Raw genomic sequence first — 24907 nt, 5'->3', positions numbered from 1 at the left:
AAAACCTCAGCTCCTTTAATATATATACACACAAACACAATGCAGAAACCATGTCTGAGTCACTGCAGTGCTAAAAAATTGGTCGCCACATAAATAAAACCTGCTCAGCGGTGGTCCATTTCTACTGAAGGACCAGAACAAGAATTGGTAATAATCATTTGTTTCACAACAATTCAACTTAAAAGCTTAAACCTAAAAACATGACCCACTTTCACATGGAAAAGCAGTAAGATGGCATTATAATCACATTCATGAGAATATACTGTATATTGCTTGGAGTGGAGAAAAATAAAACGATAATTATAGGGAGGAAATATGGAGTGTGTGAGACTCTGACCTCATGATCTCTACGTTAGGGTTGTTCTCTCCTCTAAAGAACATGTTGCTCCTGTCAGTCCTCACCACATCCTTATCCACTGTAAACTGCACCTTCCTCCAGAACTCACTGTGTTCTTCAGGGCTCATCGACAACCTAAGAGCAGAAGGGAAGAGCCAAAGAGGGGGCAGATGAGGAATACAAAAGACAAATGGAGGATCTTTTGTATAATTTATTCAGAGAAATTTAATATAAATTTTTTTTTGCTAGAAAAAATGATATTTTGTATGGCTTCCTCCAATTTGGATACCTTCATGTTTAACTGGGATATATATATTTTTTTAGTATATTAATTTGTAATAAACGTTAGAAGCATAAATGAATGGATGGAAAAGACAAACTAAGAAATAGACATAAATATCTGACTAGGAATGCAACTGAATCCACTCCCAGAGAAATGTTTTCATACTGAGTAAATTTTTTTTTTAATCAAAATTGTTTTTATAGACACACACGGACTAACACAGACAAACATAAACAAGAGAAAGAGAGAGAGAGAGAGAGAGAGAGAGAGAGAGAGAGAGAGAGAGATGTGGACTGAAGGTCATCCGTGACTTTCTGGAAATATTCTTTGCCATTCTCTACATGCCAAACAAGCAGGACATTTCATGAAAAAACAATTCCCATTTTTATTTTTTCCCATGATGAATCTTATTTTTTTAGAAAACGGTTTTGTTTTCAGAATAAACATCAGCATTTTTCTGGTCTACCTTTAATTACATGTACAGAAGAATCCCGAAATCTTTAAAGCCCGATTTCCTTAAGTCACTGCACTTTATGCACTGGGTTCCTTCACTGACACGTGGGAACACTTAAATCTGTTTTGTTCTGTTTCCTTCTGTAATTTATTAAAACCACATAGAGCCAAGATAAACGCTTTTGGCTTGCTGCCTTCATCGATTTGCTGAGGTGTAGCAAACCTTCCAGCTAAAGGACTAAATACTCACCAAGCAGGTGGGATTTAATTAACACTGTTTGTTTTTTGCATGAACACCAGACCTGATGCAACTTCACACAATTGTTTCAGAGCCTGTGTTTGTGCAAACTATTCCCCCGGCAGCCCTCCACCCCTCCTTCTTACTCTTTCTTTCTTTCTTTCTTTTTTTTTTTTATCTCCAGCAGTTCTCTCTCGCCATTTCAGACTTAACCATATCTCTCACTCTTACTGTGTAACTCTCTGAGGACTGTACAGCTGAACAACCTATGACAATTACACACACACACACCCCACAAATTTCTATTGATTGAAATTAAAAGGCATAAGAGCACAAAAGTCCCAGAGGACGAATGAATAAAGACTGTTGACACGAACGCGATTCCAGAAAACATCGAATCTTGTTGATCAATGTGGGTGTTACAGAATTGTATTCACAGTTTCGCCACGCATTCAGACAATTTTTGCCCATCACACTTATGGCATACTTAATGGCTAGAGAATTTGAAAAAATGTAGGAGTGCCTGCTACATCGTCACATCAATTAAGTGCTTACATTCCTTCCACAATGTGCCTGTACGTCAATGACAAAGTCCAGATGTTCTTCTAATCAGCCTGAACAATGCATAATGTGTATGCCGCTCACTCATTGGCAATCTGATAATATTACAAGCGACTCGATAAGCAGAGCACGGAGACACTTGGATCAGAGACGGATCATTCATGCTGATGTGTGTGTAAAAAACAAACCAAAAAAAACCTAGTGGTACCAAATATAACTAAAATATAAATGCAGTTAGTCTGGAAAAAATTACTGACCGGCCTAAACAGACTCACCGTGAGCCTCTGTAATTTGTAATCGATGGGCACACAATGCCTTAATCAGTTATGACATGCTCATTTCCCTGGGGACACATTAATTCACACTGGGTACGTATCTGCACATGTGTTTATTGATTGGTAGAGGCCTGGACTGCAACGTCTCTGCTAGTTACATCCACGGAGACTCACAGCAGGGGCCAAGACAGCCTGTAAAAAGATTCTGTAATGCATGTCTTTAACACACACGCGCTATAATGATCAGAGTGCTGTCAACTGGCTGTGAAGCTGAAAATGACTATACATTTCAACTGGAATTCCTAACAAGAGTTTTATTCCTTTTCATGAATAATTCACATACTAAAAAAAATACATTAATATAACTAATAGCTATTCCAGGTATCAGTCAAAAACCTGTGAGCGGTATACTAACAAGCTCCGTTTGACTTTATTCGTCATTCAGTCAGGAGTGAGAATGTGAGGAATACAAAATAAGATCGCTTGAATTATAACTCAATGACAAACAATGAAGCACCACAGCACGCTCAGTACAAAGGGCATTTAGTAGCTGTGTAATTAAAAGCCTCTTTTGTGCTAATGTTCAGCATTTCACCTTTAAATAACTAAAAGAAGGAACAGTTCTAACGTTGTTATTGGTTTAAGGAACAACGCATGGTAGGGTGGTGTGATGTGATGTTACCTCCCCGAGGATGAATATTTTCCAAAAACAACATACTGAGAAGTGCGTTTATCCCTACACCACAGCATTTCAATCATGATTAATAAACAACCTCTTACACTCATGTATTCATAAATAGTAGCATTTTTCTCATCTTTTCATTTATAGGAGGGAAAAAAACTTCATACTCTTCTGTACTGAGAACCTTGCCAATAATACTAGAACATTTTCCACAACTGTTTTTTTTTTTCTAAACATAATTAAGAAATAATTAATTAGACCTTATTAGTTAAGTAACACACGTGAAAAAATGTGTTTCTTTTCTGGGATAAATTATATACAATGTCATCTCTACAAAGTCTGTTAGTAAGCTGTTATATAGAGTCAAAACATCCTAAAACAAGTCCTGTGAGTTGAATCAGTTCTGAGAATTTAACAGCACTTTACTGTAAATAACTTCGTATTCGTTTTTGATTTATACATAATTTCATGTATAATTGCGCAGTTCGATTTTGATCAGTATTTTTTAAATTACACGTTGTCGGTTGTGGTTTGAGCCCTGCAGTGGAGATCATGCTCGACAGGAAGTGTACAGTTAGAATACATCTGCATCCTGTTAGCGCTGCAGAATGCAGAGTGTCTCACCTCCTCTGCTGGATCTCCTGGTACTCGGTGCGTTTCTGAAGCCTCCAGGCCTCACGCTCGTCTGAAGTGGAGTCGTAGCTGTAGTAGTGCAGCAGAAAGGGCCATACCTCCCCCCGAATGGATGAGTCGATTCCGCCGAAAAAGATTGCCTTAAAAAAAAGGACAAAAGAACGGTTGCGAAATGATCAAAGAGCTAAGAGCTACCCATAAAGTAGTCGCAATATACATGTAAAATTCACAGTTTATATTACGTTGCTTCATTATAAGATTACATTTTCGAAGAAAACTTTAATTCCTACTCTGTTGGGTTTCTTAATGTAGTTATGGAAAGTACTGAAATATTTATTAAAAATATTGAAAGCTGCAGAGCCTAGACTAATTTATGAAAATTCCTAAAGATTTTCTCACGGTGTTCATCTTTTCCAATACCCACCCACCAGTTAGGTCTCCCATATCATACGAGAGGTACCAGTCTGAGAGGGTGAAGCATATCACATGTTCCCCCCTGAGACACATGAAACCAGTCAGCCACATCTTTTCAAACTGCTGCTCATTCTGCATCCAGGGGCGATGTAACACACTTCCACTTGCACAGACACCCTTGATTGCTGCAACTGCGAGGGAATGAAAGTCTATCCATCTGGTCATTTTTATCTCTTAAACTCACGGAAATCAGTGTGGAATCTGTAGGATTTAAACTCGTGTTCAATATCGTGGGCACCTTCCCGCTGCATCTCTCGGGAGTCCCTGACAATTTTGTTCAAATCCATTGAATTGATAGATGAATGAATAGCCTTTATTTGTCATATATAAATTGTTGCCCAGTGAAATTCTTTTCTTCGCATATCCCAGCTTGTTCAAAAGCTGAGGTCAGAGCGCAGAGGGTTAAGGGTCTTGCTCAAGGGCCCAAAAGTGGCAGCTTGCTGATACCAAGGTTTGAACCCCTGAACTTCCGATCAGTAACCAGCACCTTAAGCTCTGAGCTACCACTTTGAATTTTGTATATAATCATAATTTCTTGTGGAACAATTAAAATCTTTAGCACTTCCTTTAACAGGTGTTTTGCTGTGCTGCAAAAAGAAATCATTTTCCAGGCATTCCTATGACTAATAAAAAAAGAGCTGTTGATCACAGAAAGTCCTCTTAGGTTGACTACATACATACAAACAACTAATGACCCCTTGCTGATTGACACACATTTTAAACCATTGATGGCTGGAACACTTTACTACAATATTATTATTATTCATTTTGTAAAGTATGCAGGTTATTTAGTAATTCAGTGGCTGAATATTGAAAAATCTAATTGAAAAATTAAGTTTAGTTTATTAACTGTGTAATTCTAGCTAATAAATATGTCAAGAAATGTAAGCTATAGTCATAAATGGGTTGCTGTCATAAATAAGCACTCTAACAAAGCATCATTTTGTTTTCAGACTAGTCTCAGTGGTTACAGACACATTTGCTGCTTTAATAAATGTGGTGTAATTAAAAAATCATCACCAGATGGTGAGGCATACAGAAAGTCTGCAATGGTCTTAAAAAACAAAAATATTAAAAATATACTAATATTGTGATGTCAGTAGCTTAAAAAATCCAAAGCATCCACTTATCCAGAAGCTCACTTTTCCAAAATATTTCCATGCTCATTTTCCAGGTCTGCTGTGGTCATCAGAAAAATACCTTCACATATTTAGTCTTCACCTGAAATGAACCTACATTGCTAAATCAGAAATTATAAACAGTTGGTGTGGTGAATGGGGATCAGACTCACCTTCCTGAGCTTGTACTCCTCCTCCACTTGACCGTTGTGGTTCAGGTGTCGCAACCAGGAGCTGACTTCCAGTCTCCGGTACAGACGTTCCTCTGGGTGAGTCTCTGTGGACGGAAGAGTAGGTCTGCGGATGGAGAACTGCATGCATGACTTCTCATCAGCCACCTGGACACGAATTTTAGAACAAAAGAGCTTGAGAAGACTTTACTGGAAGGCTTTTAAAACAGACTGGAGTGAGTGTTTCTCTTGTGCCCCTCCTTACCTGGTCCTTCAGCTGCGTCTCCCTGCAGCATTTCCACTGCTGAAAGACTTCGGCCAGTTTGTCCAGACCAGCATGGTGGAAGTGCAGGACCTTATACTGGCTTTCTCTGCTGGCTATAACCAACTGACCGCTTGTGCAGGCCTCATCACTGCATTACAAAGGTGTCAAACATACACCATATATTACCAAACACTGAAAAAACTGTAATTAATAATATTAAGGCATTTTCTTTGAACTAATATTTAAAAAATAAAATAAAAGCATAATCTATACCAAATTCATTAAGCACATTGTGCACAGATGTTGCAGTAGAAATATGCATACCTACTACTATTGAATTTCATAAATAACCCAGAAATTCAGTCAGGATGTCATTCCCTCCATCCTATTTTGTGACGGTTGCCACGGCAATGCTTCAACACCTTGTGGAATTATCACGCCAGGTGTTGACTGAAGTTACAGCAGGTTTCACTAAAGTACTAAAGCGAGTCTCATCACACTTTCTACAAAGTTTCATATTTTGCTGTCACAATTGGTAATCCACAGGGACTCGCATAGGAAAGTGTAAGCTTTCAAGACAACAAGACAATTTTAGTTTACATTGTTTGCCAAATTCATCAAAAGGTTCAAGAGAACCTAGACATAATGCGATTTAATGTGTCATATTGTCAGAAAGCTTTAGTAATGTAGTCAGATGACAAACTAAGCTCTGTTTTACTATATATGTAGTCTATGGGTGTGTATAACCAATGTATTTATGAAATGTAAAAAGCACAAGAAATAGATATTTACCCAGAAAAACATACAATGAAATTCTACAGGCAGGTTTTAGGGCAGTCAGTAAATAACTTTGTCATTTGTCATGGAATTTTCAGAGGCTTAGTCCAAAAGAAAAGAGTGTAAGATTACCATAACTTGTGTTATACAGGAAAATGTTAAATGTATCCATTTAACAATGCAGATATAAATCATATCTTTAGTCTTTATAACTGACTCTGAACCTTTTTTAGTGTATACATAAATTAATCCTTTGAGACTCTGTGTCTGTTCTACTGGATCACATGAATAACAGAAATACGTTCATTAAAATTCATAAATGAAATTCACATCTCTGGTAGATTACCAAAAAGATACAAGTAAAAAAAAAAGCAGAAAGCAAATTGCTAATAATTAAATGGAGGAGGGAAAAGCCATTTTTTGTCAGGGGTTTTAAGTAGTGTGGTGGTGTTGCTTTTAGCGTCACACCTGAAAAAGAGGCGTAGGGACCGCATGTGTCCCAGGTCCACTCGGAACACTCCACACAGCTGTTCTACAGCCAGAACTTTCTGCTGCTCCTCCCATCGCATACCCTGCGACTGACTGCTCTCTGAGAGGGCGTGGCTGTCCAGGCTGGAGGCAGAGCTTGCAGAGTGAGTCATGGACTCATCACACATCTCCCTGAAAATGAGAGCATAATTATTTTCAGCCAAAATCAACACAGTACAACTGCCAAAACAAACAGTATCGCACTGTGGTTATGGTTAACAATTCAGGTCATGCAATTTGGGTTAAGATTCAAACATAACAAACTTCTTCCAGCGTAGAAAACCTTAGTAAACACTGCCAGGAAAGCAGCGGGATGTAAGTTAAATATGCAGTAAGGATAAGATAAGACATGTCATAAAATCAACAATGTCGGTTAAAACCATTATGAGAACAGGCCAAAATAATACAACAAACTAACAATCCCTTGACACCTGTTTTGCAATAGCAGGAATTAATGGAATAACCGATATAAAATGGATAAGATTTCAGTAAAGGTACAGTAACAGCTATTAAAATGTATAATAAAAAAGTAAGCTAATACATAACTGTATTAGTAAAACAGAAGTCAATTAATATTTTAACATTTTAATGGAAGAGCACTGAAGCACAACTTGGTTCACAGTAAAAGGCAGGGTGGACATGTTTGTGTTTGTGTGGTATGTTTGTCTCTGTGTGTGTGTGAGGACAGTTTTTTTCGAAGGAGACAAAGAATGAGAAGAATGTAAGGAAGTTTCTGTGTTGGCAGCAGCTAAACGGAGACACAAATCTGCCCGTCTGCCAGCTAGTTCACCCCCCCCATCCTTTTTCACCATCTCTTTCCCGGAGTCTGCTCATTTTTTCCCAGAGCCGTAACCTGAGCCCAAAGACCTCTCGCTCTCTCTAACTGAGCATGTCTAACAGGCCAAATGCACCTCCAGACACGTCCCTGACACTGTACCGAACTGGCATGTATGTGCTTAATGCCGGCACAGTATTTGAGAGGACATTTAGAGCGCAAACCAAAACAAGATCGCACACAAAGCCATATGGTGCTCTCTGGCCTGGTTAAAATGCTGTAACATAAAACGTGTCACTGCACTTTCAAAATGTCCTAGCATGACACTCCATACATGCTGCAAAAAAAATACAGATTCTCAGTTTGGATAATAACAAACTAATTTATATAAAATAGTTTGTTCTCAGATGGATTATGCTCTTCTCCAGGGCAGAAAGCACATTATGATTACATTTTTACAAGAAGTAAACAAAAAAAATAAATAAATAAATAAATGCAAGCATAGACATTATTTATTACTTGTATGTACACAACTACTGCGAAATCAAGACATAATTCCTGATATTTGTATTATTTCCAGTTTTATGTTTTTTACTTCAATATCTACAACAGTTTCTTATTGGTTTTGTTAAAGCTAATGAGTAAATCATTACTGCATTGTTACTACACAATCTGTAAAACAAATAACTTAATACTAAGCGCTGACATGACGGCCTTAATCCTAGTGTTAACTGCTTAAAATAACAAAATGTTATGGAATGTTGTCACACTCTTGAAAAACACCAAAAAAAAAAAAAACAACAATCCAGAACTCCCAAAGAATCACTTCATCGTTTATCATTACATCCTGGTTCCATGAATCGAAATTTAATTCATCTTCTGTTTAAAAGTTCTCAGCCCGTAAAACGCTGTGCACGCTTTCTCATTCTGCTTTAACCGCATTTCAGTGCTAACACAGTACTGCAAGTAAATGATCTTAGCACAAATGAAGCCACAGCTATCTAAAATCCATCTATTTTCTCTTCTTCTCGCTCCCTACATGTCTTCATAGATGACAGCAGGCAGGCTGTCCAGGAGTCTGAGCTCCCTGCTGAGATGAAGTCCGTCTCTCAGGGGCTGTTTCTAACACTGTACACAGACTCAAATCTCAAGAAGAACAGCCACCAGAGATGAACGTATTATTAGTACGAGCTAGTTAACACATTCAAATAAACAACATACAGAGAAAAACATGGATTTGACTGGGAATAGATACAGTAGGAAAGACTTTTTAAACTTGGTGAGCTTTCACAACATGCACACACACGCTCTTCTGGATGCACTCAGACACAGAGGAAAAATTTCAAGTGACATGCTCCCAGTTTCTGTCTCCCCTTAATGCAGTCACTTAAATATGAATTGGTTTCAAAGAGTGGAGACTTGAATGCATCTGGACAATTTTTTTTTTTAATTCTCAGATCTTACACTGAGCCCCATGATTCAGGCAGAGCAACATTAAGTCAAATTAAATGGCAATGCAACTGAAGATCCAACTGTACAAATATACAGCGAAAGAGCGAAAGTGGTGCAGAGAAACAAAGAGAAATAGAGCGACAAAATAATAGAGCAAGGCTAAAAAAGAAAAGTGAGGTGAGAGAAAGAAAAAGGGGGACAAAGAGAAGAGCAAAAGAGGAAAGTGAGCTAAATGAGGAAAGAAGAGAGGGAATTGAGAAAAAGAATGATATGTGAGAATGAATGATCAAACGGACAAAGAGAAAAGAAAATATAGAAAAAAAAATTATGAGAAATAACAAATAGAATAGTGGGAGAGAGAGAGAGAAAGAAAAGTAGAGAAAGAGAGAAAAGACAAAAGAAAGAGCAAGGAGATAAGAGAAGAGATAGAGAAAAGAAGACAAGGAACAGAAAGCAAAAAGAAAAGAGAAAAAGGAAGAGAGCAAAGTGAAACCATGAGGGAGATGTCAAAAAGAGAAAGAAATGAGATAAGATAGAAGAAAGACCATAAAACGAAATGAGTAATGAGATAATATATTTTATTTATATATATATATATATATATATATATATATATATATATATATATATATATATATATAGAGAGAGAGAGAGAGAGAGAGAGAGACAGACAGACAGACAGACAGACAGACAGACAGACAGACAGAGAAAGAGAATGACAAACAAAAGAGAGAAAAGGAACATGGAAATAGAAAAATATGTTTAGAAAAAAAAATATATATAAAAATAATTTTTAAGAAAATAATGTGAAATTAAATGAACAGAGTTACATGGTGGCGGTGAAGTAAGAGCATGTTTTTGGAGCGAAGTGAGAATTAAAGACTGCCAGGGGAGTAAAATACAATGCAGAAATAGACATACAAACATACACATTATATATAGGATTTGCTCAGCATTCTCACCTCCAGGATTCTCAGACATGTACAGAAATAACAGTGCTTCTCTTGCACCAAACAAAACCCCTTTCCCGTGATCAAATACCTGCTCTTAACCTGTCTGTACCTCCGGACACTTCAGACTCAAAAGGGCGCACCAACCGCATCACAAGTGGCCACTTTCAGCACGACGGGGAAGAGCAGACTTCACAAACGCAATAACCTTGTCCTTGGAGTGAGCATGAAGTGCTTTTCTTTGCAACATCACACAGAGCTGAACTCATCTCCCCTTAATGCAGCTTTAAGGGGAGCTGAACTCATCTCCCCTTAAAGCTGCATTTGAATTGTAATCTCATCAAAAAAAAATACAATTTCAATGCACCAGAATATTTACAAGTGTATAATTTAATATTGCAAGAAAAGACAGCACAAACATTAGCGGAAGTGTCTCGTCAACCACAGAAGATGAAATAAATCATAAGGGTGTAACAATTAAATTTTTTGACAATAATTAGGTATGATGAATGGAATGTTTTCAGTCCACCCCCCCCCCCTCCCAAAAACAAAAATTAATGTTTTCTTAACACTGTACTTCCCTACAAAAATTCACTGTCTTCCTCGGCTTTATGCAGGAATTGTTTTCTTTTCTTCCACTGCAGTGTACAAGTGTACATTATTACTCATTCTGTCAGCAAACATACAGTATATGTGTACAATATATCTAATAAAATCATACATAACCTGTCAAACACCTAAAATTCAACCACATGAAATTGAGTATAATTAGTGCTTAAGGAAGTTACGTATAAATAATATCCCTTTTAGGACACATTCTTCATTATATTTATCATACATTGGGCAGAAATGCAGCGCGCTTCAGTAATACACTGGATTATACACAAAGTTTCCAGTAAAACAGGACGTTGCGGTCAGTAGCATTGCAAGCAAAAATCTTTTTAAAGCTGTAGGACTGGAAACTGTAGGGTTTTAAAATGAGTGATAATATATATATATTTTTAGAGTTTTTATCACCCTTTAGTCAACTCAAGAGTAGATCATTCATGTGTGGATTTTCTTTTCTATTCTACTGATACATATTATAAAAGTCTATAATCTCCTTGACTTGTGAACTTTTAACCAACTTGGTGGTATGGTTATGTATGTGAATTAGCTTGATTGGGATTAAGTAAAAAAAAAAAAAAAAAAAGGAATAAACAATAGACACTGGTATGTGATTTCATGTGATGTAAGAAATAATTTTTTGTTGTTGGTGTTTTTTTTATATATTTTTTTATCTGTCTCTATTTGTTTTTTTGCTGGTTCATAATGCTTAATTCACTAGCATCATTAGCATCAGCTAGCAAAGCTTTCTAAGAAAATTCTGCTCTTAAACTCCACTGTTGATTTGAGCTGATGTTCAGTAGAAACTAAAAAAAGTCTACAAAAAACCCTGCACTTTATCTAAAGAAATACTAGTACAGCTCTTATGATAAAATGGGGATTTCCAAAAAAGGGAAGTGTCAAAGAGAAGTCAACAAGGGTGTGTTACACCAGCACTGGAATGCAGCCCTGTACTAGAATCAGTCACAGTTAAGAATATCTGAGACGGTGAAAAACATTGTAAAGCAAATTAAAAAGAAGGTGAGGAGTCAACAATAAGGGAAAGGATCATGTGGTAATGTCTCAGCAGCTTTATAAGGACGAGACGCCTGTCTCTGAGGAAGCTGCTGTTCACTGACGTCTACCTCAAACCCTGAGGAACGGCATCCTCTCCCATGTGGCTCCCTCATGTGGCAATTCAGAAACATTGCACCATATAATAAGAGAAAACCATTGATGTGCAAATGCAATTTTTTTTGTTATCCAAAGAGCCATAGAAAGTACTTTAGAGCAATGCCATATAAGAAAAAATTAACTTAGCAAATAGTACCTTTAGTGAAGAAACATTTTTATTTATTTTTTTACTAAAGCAGGAGTTCTTACATGTTTTGCAGGCGGTAGATTTTGGGAACACCGTCTAAAAAAAATCCAATGATTCAACTACTTCTTTAATCATGCAAATGTGCCCAGGAAAATTCAGGGTATTTACTGAAGCTAGACGGTGGTTTAAAGAACATATAAGTTTTGATTAGACGTTATTAGTAGGTGACCTAAGGTTTGTTATTAATTCAATTTAAGAGAGCAATCACACTGTTTAATAAGATCTTGATTAATATGAAAATGTAATACATACAAATTATAAATGATTTGCTAGTGGTGGGTTGTGATTTCCACCACCTCAACATTTTTTTTTAAATCACAGACCCACTGGGTTTACTACACAGGACACTTTTTAAAAAACTTTTTTAAAGCGTTTTTTTTTTTATTTGCTTACATTATTTACACTGATTACAGAGACACTTCCTCTCCTCCAACAAAATGTTTGAAGATGCACTAATCAAAATGTTCATTTTTAACAACAATACACTATATGAACAAATGTTTGTGGAAACCTGATAAGGAATTAAATGCAGAATACTAATCCTATGTGCTTTTTTTAAACATCCTATTCCACATTTAATTCCCCATTTGCTTTTATAATAACCTCTACTCTACTGGAAAAATGTTTCACTAGATTTTGAATTGTGCTTGTGGAGATTTGTGTTGCCACAAAATTGGGAGTAAAGTCAGGTACTGATGTAGGGTGAGAAGGTCTGAGGTGCAGTCAGCCTTCCAAATCATCCCAAAGATGTTGAGTAGGGTTGAGGTCAGAGATCTCTACAGCAGTCCATTTAAGATCTTCCACTCCAACCCATGTACACCATATCACTTTGTGAACAGGGGCATTGTCATACTGGAACAGATTTGGATTTCCTGGTTAGAATTCAGGTAATATTTTATGTGACCTTATCCGAAGACATGCATATAAAATTGTGTGACTCCAACTTTATAGTAAGAGTTTTTAAAAGAACTAGATATGGCTGGAAAACTCAGGTGTCCCAATACTTTTTTCCATATAGTGTAAATGTAATGAAGCTTTTAAGGTAGAATCCTGACAGGTCTTCAGTTTTGTTTCTTACAGGAAGTTTCCACACAAGAAACATTACCCACACAAAGAACTTTCCATAAAACCCTTTACTCTAAAACTAAACAATGGCTTGAGTTGACGTGTTAAATAGAAGAATGCAATACAACAGAGAATTCAATTACTCACAAATAAATTCACTGAAATTGCTAAAGAATGTCAGATATATCAGAGTCATAGACTGAAAAGAACACTAAAAAAAAGGACGACTGTTCTTATTTGGACATATGTAGATAATCTCCAGACAATAAAATGGCACTAAAAACTGATTTCAGTCTCTTCAATATAGATGCAAAATTGGCCCTCAAAGTGTATGTTTAATAGATCATCCAATGTAACACCAGAAAGTGGCAAAAACAATTAACAGCTAAAGCTTTTCAACACTTCACTATAATGCCAATCAACAGAGACGAGTGAGTGGATTTTCCCCACTCATACACAAAAAAGGCTACTTCTTGATGAAAAAAACTTTTTCTAAAGGGAAATCCCGTGCTCCTAAACACATGCCCTGCCTACAGCAATTGTACTTATGTTCAAAGCCTCTCAACACTTTTATGTGGCAGCAGGAGTGACCGCAGGAAATCTCGGACCTGACATTACTCAGTTCAAAAGCTTCCTGTGACAGCCATGATGGGTTTTAACTTGCCTGCAGGCATAATGGTTATCTTCGTCTGCTTTTCAAGAAGCCAAATCGGAAAGTGCTTCGGCTGACCTTGAAACGACCCCAAAACTCTAAGGTCAACTTGAGACTTTAGAAACAGTCAGTAGTCAGACCCACCAAAATCCATCAGGACTACACAAAGAGAAAGAGAAATACACTTTAAAGTCACATTGAGATTCGTAGCAAAGACACAAAAGCATGACTAATTAAAGTCATCCAACAGTTATAGTTTCATCTAGGAGCAGAATAAGAAGCTGAATCTTGTCTTCTTTTGCTCAACCTTTTCTCACACGTTAAAAGGTTGGGATTATTGTGCACTACAGCTTTTCCTAGTACGTAAATATCACCTCTTTTCTTACCACTAGGCTGTGCTGTAGCCTGAAACCTCAATATTCAGTAAACAGATCTAGCACTCTGAACGGTTCTTTAGTTTGTCACTTTGAAAGAATCATATAGTTTTGTGTGTTACCTTTTTATGCAAAATTTAGATTTCAGGAATACTAACAAGCAGCACCTATTTAGAAAGTAAGCACCCATTACAATGTGATAATCTTTGTAGAAGTCATTTCTACACTATGTGAAAAAACTAGCGAACATTAAAACAAAGCAGAATTATAGAATTATAGAACACAAGTAAATTGAATTTTGAATTGGAACGCTGTTTACACTTGTAGATCTTCTGTCATCCATAACACCATCATGTATTGTTAGATACAGTATAAATAATAACTGTCCAGTGATGTAAATATGAATAAAAGAGTGTGTAATACTTTAAATATAGCAGCCCCCTAGACATAGATTTATTACACCTAAATATCTACTCGACATTCAAGTAGGTAATAGTCTGTTTTTGTTTTGTTTTTTTACTGTACATGATGCAGGAACATCAGCAAAGACTTTACAAAGACTTTGATATTATGCATTAATATATACTCATAAGCTCATAATATTTGACCAGCAACATTCTGTTCATTCCTAATGTGAAGTTTCTGTGTGGTGAATAATGACTTCAAAAATTGTTTTTATTAAGATTACATTTATTTTTATTAAAACTTAAAAAGGTATTTTTTTTAAAGATTATACAAAATCAGACATGCATTAGTTGTCACACTTTTTTGTTTAGTTTTTTTTTTTTACACGTGTTTTAAAAAAATTCATGTTGTGCATTTTAATTAATATTTGCAATTATTTAAATTTAATTTTACATAAATTATTTATTTCATTGTTGTTAAGACCATGAAAAGCTTAATATCTTGCCATTTTTGGCTTGGTCCCATCTTTTTACCCACTAGTAAACACTAGCAGGTTATGGTTAGTAGATTATGGCTTGACTTTTTTCTCAACCCCTGTTAGATCTTATTACTTCTGCACTTTTCTTTTTTTTAATCTTCCACTACAACACAGCAGTTTTTCACTGACTTTAGACTTATATACATACACACATGTTGACTGTACAATAAATAAATTACTGAGTTTGTTCACACTCTATATAGTTTATATTTATATTATATGCAATTTATATAATACAGGTGGTTCAAAGGTGGGATTTAATTCAACATCCTCCTTTAATCCTCCTAAAAACAAATGACTTCAATTTCCATTTCCAACTTGTCTTTAAGTGTGTCTCAGATGTGGTTAAGGCAATCACATTTTGCATAAATAAACATTGGGTATTTTTACACCTGTAATTTTATGTGAATAGTCACAGCAAATGGTATAATTTGTACATATTTTATGAAAAAAGGCTAAACCTGTTAATGAATGCAAATTAAATGCAAATCAATGCTTTTGTTAATAAGCACCAGAGGGCAAAACAATAAATAGAGTCTAATCAGTATGCTCGACTGCCTTCAAGACCCTGTTTCAGACTACAAAAATCCAAATAAAAGTATCAATCGTATAACAGTGTTACCGTGTTAACCTGCATCAGGATCTGCTCAAGAGCACAAGCCAGGCACTACAAATGCTTAAACAGAACATTATTATATATCTTGATACATGTAGCCCTTGAGGAATTCATGTCACAATGATGGTGCATGCACACAGTACACTTAGAAGCACACCAGCTCATCAACCTACATACATTATGTGTGTGTGTGTGTGTGTGTGTGTGTGTGTGTATGTGGGAGCATGACTGAGATGATATATATATATATATGAGCAACCTGCTGAGTAACATGAACCCTACTAAGCTGCCATGAATTATGGATAAGTGCTATGCGGCTTCTGTTACTGCGTGCACGGCTGACCTGACCTGCTCCAGCACAGCTGGAAAACGCAGCAAATTTACCCCCAATGTACGTCATTGCTCCTGGAACATAATTTGAAATGTGTAGAAAGAAAAAAAAGGGAAGTGTAAAGGGTTCAAGTAGAAAGATGGTTCATGCTGAGCATTCCAATCGTAAAATTCACCTCATGTGCAGCATGTAATATTTCCCACTCGTATCAGGGTTTTAAACATGACTTGCTGTTAAAGAGATCATAAAGGATAAGAGCTCATACTTGTATTACTGCATTGCACTCTAGTCGGGTCTAAAAAATTCTACTTATGACTTATAGGAGTTTTTTTTTTTTTTTTTTAACTCATGTAAATCTCTCAATCTGTTTTTGTGGAGCACATCTGAAACTCCTTCATGATCCAGGAACATGGGCCAAACCAAAGCGTTTCAGGTGTTTAGAGGATGAATAGAAATTCACTCATTCATTCCTCAAAGGAGAAGAGAGAACAATAGGATGCTCGATATATGCCGATACTTTTGCAGTTGAGAGAACATAGAAATTTAATTTAATGCACAGTAATACAAAGCATTGCTATGCAAAGGTTTTGCGTAGTACAAGCAGCTGCATGACTTTTAGCGCTAAACATTTTTCCTCTTACCTGCTATCATTGTCCAGGAAGACAGAGCTGGTGCTCTCGGCCAGCGCCTCGCTAACAGGCGACAAACAGAACGGCGAGGAGAACGTGTCCGAGTCGGAACCCAGCGTGCTGTCACGGCTCACCTCGTCGGCCGACAGCTCGCAAGAGCCTTCATCACCCTCTTCCTGCTGCGGCAGACCGGACTCAGGGGCCTCTTCCTCATCTTCGTCTTCTTCATGTGCGGGTGGAGGGCGTGGCTGGGCAAGGCGTGCACGGCGGCGCCGTGGGTTACGGCGCACAGGTGAGCTTTCCGGCGTGATGTAGCGCAAGGCCTCTTCGTCTTGCCGCTGAATGCGTGAGTTGGGCACCCAGGTAAGGATGAGAGTAGAGCCCAGGGACTCATCCTTCTCCAGGTGGACACACAGGTAACCTGCACATGCACAGCAGAGAATCATTCTGAAATGGTCATTACTACACCCTTATCCCTTACAGAACACCACTGAAGGGGCAACTTCCGACTTTATTTTCTATCATCCAAAATGTACTAGAAATAAAAACAATTTTCAGCTTTAACACCGCAAGAACAATGATTTCAATTTGGATACCTGTTGCCTCCAGACAGTTTAACCGCAGCATTATTTCTCTTTTTGCTATGTTGCATCGAATTTTAAAATGAAAGTATATTGAAACTGATATCTTTTATTAATATGGCGATGATTCGATTTTTTTATAACTTTGAGAACATCTAAAATATACATTTTATTTGTGTCACTTTAAAATGATGAGAAAAAAGCTGCTTTTCAATATACAAAAATAATTGCTTTTAATAATCCATCCATCAGCAAAAACATACATAACCACTTGAGGTAAAAAACTTTGGTGGCACTGTATGATTCAGTGAATGAAGGGCACGCTTGCAAATATATTTATCTTTCTGTAATGTACATTTAAGTCTTGAATATTTAACTTGTTTTTAAGAATATGGAAAAATTTCTTTAAATAAATATAGCAAACGGAGTCACGACTCAGTACTGTGCTGTGAAACAGTAGCTACCTGGACACAAGAACATTCTGAGGAAAAAGTATTATTTATTGTGTCTTTTAAGAGCCACTATCCACATTTACACATGGTACAATTGCAGGAAACATCTGTCAAACAACAAACGTCAAACGTTTCTTTAGTGGAGGAGGTAAGAAATGACTAGGCAATGATGAGAACACAGCTGCTGAGAAGGAAAATGGAAGAGAAGAGAAAGCAGGAAAAACAGAAAATACAATGACTCATTTCTAAAATATGGTTTTGTCTCTATAAGCAGTTAGAAACCTGCTCTAAGCCCTGTGTGGGTAATATGTGGAGATACATTAGCTAATGTGTCGACGAAGGCCCAACACCCTTCCCCCCTCCCCCTCACACACCACAGCAGCCACATGAACATTTTTAAATTTTAGGTCCATTGTGTACAAAAGGTTTCTATGACTTGAGACACACAGGTGAGTGCAGTACCTGGGTGATGCTCGGGCAAGCCGGGCACGGGCTCGGCCGGGTGCACACACACGTTGTTCTTGGAGAAGATGATCTCCCCGTCCTGTACAGACCGTGACCCTGCCGAGCCCGCATTGAGGGTCAAGAGGTCAGAGGCTTTGGATGAAGCACGCCGCAGGAGCCGACCGAATGACATCTCCAGTGCCTGGCTACTGCTCCCATCCTCTGAAACATGTAAGTATTAATACAAGTTGCAAGCAAATTGTTTCACGAGCAGTAGGAGGTAAAACCAAATGGCTTACTTAAACACTATTCCTATATATTAGTATAGCGTGAGTTTTAAAAGTCTTCCAAACAAGCAGAATGGAAAAGTATGCATTCATAACTTATTTAATAGTTCATTTTACAAATAAGATTATTGACCACAACTTGAAAATGAAAAGTAGAATCTGCACTTAAGTTTGCATTGACTTTACACGTTTGTGCAAAACCCTTATGATCAATTTGTTTGCCTTTTGAACACGTTTCAGTAAAAGAGATTAGATATGATGTGAAATTTGAACCTTATTACAAACAAGTTAACATGATCAAGATCACACATTCCCTTAGATTTACCGTAATTTCCTGACTATAAAGCGTACCCATATATAAGCCGCACTTACGGAATTTGACCAAGATTTTTATTTTAAATATAAATAAGCCTACACAGAAACTAATGAACTTTACACAGACTTTTAATGACAGTGTCTGTTACACGGTGTAACGAGTGAAATATGTTGCGCTTCCTTTAGGAGCATAGCGGTATTTTGGGAACAGGCTGCCGCCGCATTTTTCCGCTATTACTGCATGTGTGCAAGACGAGGATTATGTCCTTATTATTTTCTGATGCTCATTTCTAAGTTTCTTTGACTAACCCATAACGCTGTTGCCAAGAAAAATAAAAAAGCACGAGTTTTGGAAACCTGTCTGTGCTTATATGATTTCTGTTGCAACTGGTTAGCGAGCTCTCCCTTCACCCAGACTCAACGTGTTACAACGGCTTGTATCTAAACAGTAGCCTACCAAGTAAGTCATTGTTCACTGTCTTCCTCCTTCCTTTCACAACTATTTATCTGGGGAGTTTATCTTTTGGCATCGTCGTGCGTTTAAAAAAATTATAATTTTCTCCCGATGCCGTGCAGCTCAGAACACAGGTGAGGTGCGTTTTTTCGTTTCCGTTCAGAAATTTCATTGGTCTAATGTTATGGGGTTCAGTTTATTGGCTTGAAGTTTGTGAAACCGGGGAAAACCCCAGGAAAAATTCATAAATAAGCCGCTTCGTTGTTTAAGCCGCGGGGTTCAAAACGTGGGGAAAAAGTAGCGGCTTATAGTCCAAAAAAAACGGTACATAGATTTACATAGGCACGAGAAAAAAGTGCAGAATCTTGAATATTAAACATTCAAGATACTGAAGATTTACTTAAGTAAATTTAAAAGATTCAAAAATTCCAAAACCTTGAATTTATTTATTTATACAATTTAAAATTCAAGGTTTCTAATGTAGTCTCAAGACATTTGAACCTCACTAAGAAGTTTTATCTCTGAAACCATAGTAAGGGTAAACCAGTATATATGGGTTTATGTATCAGATTTATAATATGAAACATGACAATTTGTAGAACCATAATGATGTGCTGCTTTGGACACAACAAATACATGTTCATCACAGTTTTGATTCTAGAGTATTTGCCAACACAATACTAAACATAAAAATAAATGTATACTGTGTTTTGTTTATCAGTGTATGCATTAGATATATTAAATATGGTTTAGCCACAACTTAATCGTTTAAAGCCACAAGTTCCATGACACCTGTTTCACAGCCAAGAAGTACTTAACCCAAAGCAACTAATGTATTATAAACAGTGTGAAGCACAAATCGCACTAGACCATGAATTGAATCACACTGGATAAAGATCCTGAGTAGAGAGAACGATAGATAATATTATTTCAATCCTGGAATAGATGCATAGACCTACCGGAGTCACTAGTGTTTGAGTTATGTGAATTCCTTTTTGCCCATTTGTACTAAGTAACTATTTGGAGACCTTGTATTAAGATTCTGGTCTTAATTTATTAATTTGTAGCCACAGCTTGTTAAAAAATAACTACTATTTCAGTTTTGTGCTTGTTTAGGACAATTTAGTTACATTCTGTGTGATAATAGCATTAAAGCATGAGCCAAGTGTAGATAGAAGTCTTAGCCAAGTCTACATCCTGGACTGGACTACGGCAGATTGTCTGACATTTAGTCACACCCTGAACAAATACACAAAAAAAATTACACACACACCACCATGTAAGAGGAGGCCGTCGTTTAAATCTTGCAGTGTGCAATCTCAACCTGCATGCACATTTTCTTACCAAAAGCAACCTATGATTTAAAAAGCTTTCTCAGCTTCCTATTTTCTCCCCACAGCAACAGACCACCAATTGCTGCACACGATTAACTTCTCTCTAGCAGAAACACAATGGAACTATCGCCATGCTTGCTTTGACTTCTTTTGGGCATAATAAAGTCTAATCAAATTATGTTTATCAAACTCTACCAACGTAGCATGGTCTTTCTCTCAGCTTTGTTTACCTTTCATGATTACCCCAGCTCCATGTTTCCTGTGATAAGATCATGTATTTCAAAATGCTTTATGTATTTTCAGGTTTCTTCTTAAAGTCTTAATCATGAATCGCATTCCGGTCGAGTGAAGCAAAATATCTTGGTTTGAATCACGATCAAATAATAAATAATGAAATGTTCAGTCATGTTACTTTTGGTCAAAAGAATTAATAAATAATCTATTTCTCTGGTACTTGTCATTACAAGTCCTATAGGAAACTCTAAGACTAAGTGAAGTTTTTCTTTGAGAAAAGATTCCACATAAACCCATAGAGTGTAACATGCTTGAAATTGAATGCATTATTAAAATTGTCTTGCCAATTAATAGCGCTTCATCTAATAACTTCTAAATTAATCTTTTATTATACATCAGCATCAAAAAAAGCTTTTGGGACATCTCTCTCTCTCTCTCTCTCTCACACACACACACACACACACACACACACACACACACACACACACACACACACACACACACACACACACACACACTCAACTGTGTGTACTGAACTGTTACAAACTGAACTCAAACACACACTCATACTCATTTCACACATCCATGACTTCAGTATCACCGATATTATATTGTTTATTATTATGCAACTGTTTACATGCTGTTTTTGTACATCCATTTGACTGCTTCTATTGCTGGTTTGCACAAACTTCTCTGTTTACATTTTGTGCTTGTTGACAAGTACACTCCTGCATCCAGTTCTGTCTTGCACACTGTACAGTAAAATACACAGCAGGTTCACTGGCGGCGCTATTTTATGTTTTGTGCATTTGTTCTACACTGTCCTGTATTGTATTTTGCAGTGTCTTGTCTTGCACTGTTTGCACCAGGTTGCATACGATGCTCTTTATGTGGCGAGGACACTTATTAGTCCTAAGCGCTGTGTTTTTCTGTTATGTAGCTTTTTGTTGTTTTATGTTGTTTATGTAGCACTAGAGTTCTGGAGGAACGTTGTCTCATTTTACTGTGTACTGCGTCAGCTATATACATTGACAATAAAAGCTTTTTGCATTTCACACTTAGTCTCCATTTGCTGTTATAATAACCTCCACTCTTCTGGGAAGATGTTCCACTAGATTTGAGTGGTTGTGGAGATCTGTGCTTATTTAGCCACAAGATTGTTAGCAAAGTCAGGTACTGATATATTGTGAGAATGCCTGGGATGCAGTCAGTGTTCCAGTTTATCCCACTGTTGTTTAATAGGGTTGAGGTCTCTCAACAAATAAAGCTCACTTTGTGCACAGGGATATTGTCATGCTGGAACAGGGTTGGGTCTCCTAGTTCAAGTAAAGTGAAAATATAAAGCTACTGCATCCAAAGACACCCTATTCATTGGGTACCTCTGACTTTGTGGTCACAGTTCGGGGAAGAACCACATATAGCTGGATAAGTCAGGTGTCCTAAATATTTTGTCCATATATTGTGTATTTCAGGGGTTCCTAACCACTTAGTTATGGACCGTACCGGACGATAACAGTGGTTTTTTTTATTTTATTTTTTTTATATATGTCCACTTCCAATGATATATTAACACCACAAGCTAGCACTAGCAAAGATAACTACAAAACATACATTGCTGGAGAGCTTCTTGGAAAAGGCATAAGGACCAAATAATGAGAGAGCAGAAGACACTGTCAGCAAAAAAAAACAAAAAAAAACAACATTCCAATAAAAGAAATACCAAGAGTCCTATTTAAATAAAGGCTTCATTTCAACAGGTGATTCTCATGATTCAATCCCACTCTGTATAACAGGGGGTGGTGACATAATTTGTCACAACATCAATATTGTGTTGCCTTAATAGCTGAATCAAATTTCTCCAAAGGAACTAATGAAATGATGGACTACTTTCAAAGAACACAATTAAAGAACTGAAACCGAAATAAGGAATCAGAAGTCACAGGGCAGTTCGATCTCAGCAGCATACAAATGGTATTAAAAAATGCAGTCTCCTAACATGTGACATACATATGATGTGTGACGCGTGCCTGCTGTTTCAGGCGTGTGACTGGCTCCTTATGAAAAACGGCCTACTGACCTTTGCTCTTAGACAACAACTTTATCAGGAAGTAATTACTCAGTGTGTGTGTGTGTGTGTGTGTGTGTGTGTGTGTGTGTGTGTGTGTGTTGGACGGGTATTATTTTAGGTAAAAGTGCTGCAGCTTTAAAATGTGATCTCACAGGTTACAATTCACAATATACGAGGAAAAGGGGCAGAAAGAAAGTGGAAAAATGCAGCATTAAGCAGAACGGCCCTAAAAGACAGACCTGCGGTAACCCACGCAAAACAGAAGTTAGAGAATCAGCTGTCTGCAAAACATTAAATTAATGACCGTGATGCAAAAACCAGTAGTTCCTAAGAGACATGACAACCATGAACCTGATTATTCTCATCAGGTAAATTTTACAACAAGCAGCATGCAGAAACACAATATGATATTACAGCTGTAAGCACTCTGTATTCTAATTAGCACTCAATGTGTATTATTTTTTGACAATCACAGTTAAAACATATTAGTCTGATCCGAATCCAATACGGTCATAACTGATTACACACAATATTAGTGCAATCCTACATACTAGGGATTTTTTTTTATGACATTCAATGTATCCAAATTGTTTTTTCCATAAGTTGCACATTTACATAATTTTGTAGATTTACTTTATCCACGATGACTCATAGGAGGTGCGTTGTCATATTCTTTGAAAACGTAACCGTTATGCTAGTATACAAATTAAATACATTGTTTTTATAATATATTTTTTTATATAATTCCCTTAAAAAACATTTTTGACCAAAGAGGAATGCACTGAGATCATTCTAATGGCTTGATAGGGAAGGTTGAGTTAAGCAAACAGGACAATGTTGCCAAACTGGGAGGCAAAGTTGGCAGGGACAACTGTGTGTGTGCGCTTACAATGAGATGACATATCACACTCAATAATTGTACATTTTGCTGGGTAGAAAAATATAAATGTCCTCTATATAGAGACTCCTTACGTATTGGGACACCCTGGAAATAGGCATCAGTTGTGAAGCATATGGCTTTGCTCAAGTTATGCATTACTGTCATCACCACTGGGAGACTGGGAGATTTCTCTCTCTCTTTTTCTCTCGTGCGCAAACACACACACACACACACACACACACACACACACACACACACACGCACCTTCTTATCAGACACTTAGATGGCTTTAATCCTATTGCCCAATATAAAGTGTATGAAAATGGCATGACATAACATGCTTAAAGAGTTTAGTGCATGGTGCATGTGAGCATATGGACCAAGTCTTGACAATCAATAGTTACAAATGTAATATATATGAGATTACAATAATATAATCCAACAGAGTTTTAAAAGGAATAATAATGCAATTATTCACTCCATCTGCCTCTGAAAGCAGGATGTGGAATGGAGGTTGTAAGGCCTGATCAGATAGAAGTGATCGGATATTTGACTTAATATTTTTTTAAATATATATAATAATTTTAGGTCACTCATGCAATTATTCCGTCCCATGTCTCCTGGCAGCATCATGACATGTGTTATGAAAGCGCAGCATCATTAGATCAGGGTTGCTCCTAATAAAACCATACACATCATCACAGGTTGCCACCGTATGAGACGCTGTATAACGCTGCCTTCAAACGGTGGGGGAAAAAGCACAGACAATCAGTATACAAGCCTCACCTTCAGTCCGGATAGAAAATGACGATATTCACCGCGCGTCCATCGCGCTCCTCGTCCACGTCAGTAAATTGGACATTCACGGGACCGGGTTAATGTTTCTGCACCCTCCGGAGTGCGTGTGTTTATTCACAGCACTTTCACAGGCACATTGCTGGCTGCGGACAGGGTTGCCAGATTGAGTAGTCCAATTCTAAACCAAAAACTGGTCCATTTCCACCTAGCTCATTATAAAACTACATCTCAAAGTTAACACGCATAAAGGATTTATCCACCAGGTCGGAGCGTTTATTTTAGTGCATAATGGGTAAAACCAGCCAAAAGAATGTAATCTTACCCAATCTGGCAACCATGCTATACTCCGCTGAAGGCCAATCCCTTAAAATTCCGCCGCTTCCGGAAAGAGCATCCGCTTCCTCTGAAAACATCAGGTTTGATTAATATATCTATTTTTTAAACAAAGAGTGATTATTTACAAGAACAAAAAAATGAATGCATGCAAAAAAAATTTTTTATATAATATTTTTT

General features: G+C 37.1%; 1 protein-coding gene across 2 annotated transcripts in view; it reads right to left on the bottom strand.

Moving 5' to 3' along the window:
* The window catches only part of tbc1d16 (TBC1 domain family, member 16), a 34098-nt gene extending 9401 nt beyond the window's left edge, over positions 1 to 24697 (bottom strand). Inside the window, exons 1-8 of one of the 2 annotated variants that reach the window (XM_083565625.1) lie at positions 24383 to 24697; positions 18043 to 18246; positions 16560 to 16968; positions 6735 to 6926; positions 5490 to 5637; positions 5228 to 5419; positions 3454 to 3602; positions 338 to 472 (exon numbers count right to left, since the gene is read on the bottom strand). In XM_083565625.1, the coding sequence (XP_083421751.1) occupies positions 338 to 472; positions 3454 to 3602; positions 5228 to 5419; positions 5490 to 5637; positions 6735 to 6926; positions 16560 to 16968; positions 18043 to 18217 (1400 nt within the window). In that variant the 5' untranslated portion in view covers positions 18218 to 18246; positions 24383 to 24697. The remainder of the gene's footprint in view (positions 1 to 337; positions 473 to 3453; positions 3603 to 5227; positions 5420 to 5489; positions 5638 to 6734; positions 6927 to 16559; positions 16969 to 18042; positions 18247 to 24382) is intronic. The other variant, XM_083565626.1, reaches the window with a different exon arrangement.
* Between the last annotated feature and the right edge of the window lie 210 nt (positions 24698 to 24907).

Source organism: Silurus aristotelis, assembly GCF_946808225.1.
Source record: "Silurus aristotelis genome assembly, chromosome: 17".
NCBI classification, from domain to species: Eukaryota; Metazoa; Chordata; class Actinopteri; order Siluriformes; family Siluridae; genus Silurus; species Silurus aristotelis.
Note: the sequence above shows the minus strand (reverse complement) of the source record. Positions and strands in the feature narration are given on the sequence as shown.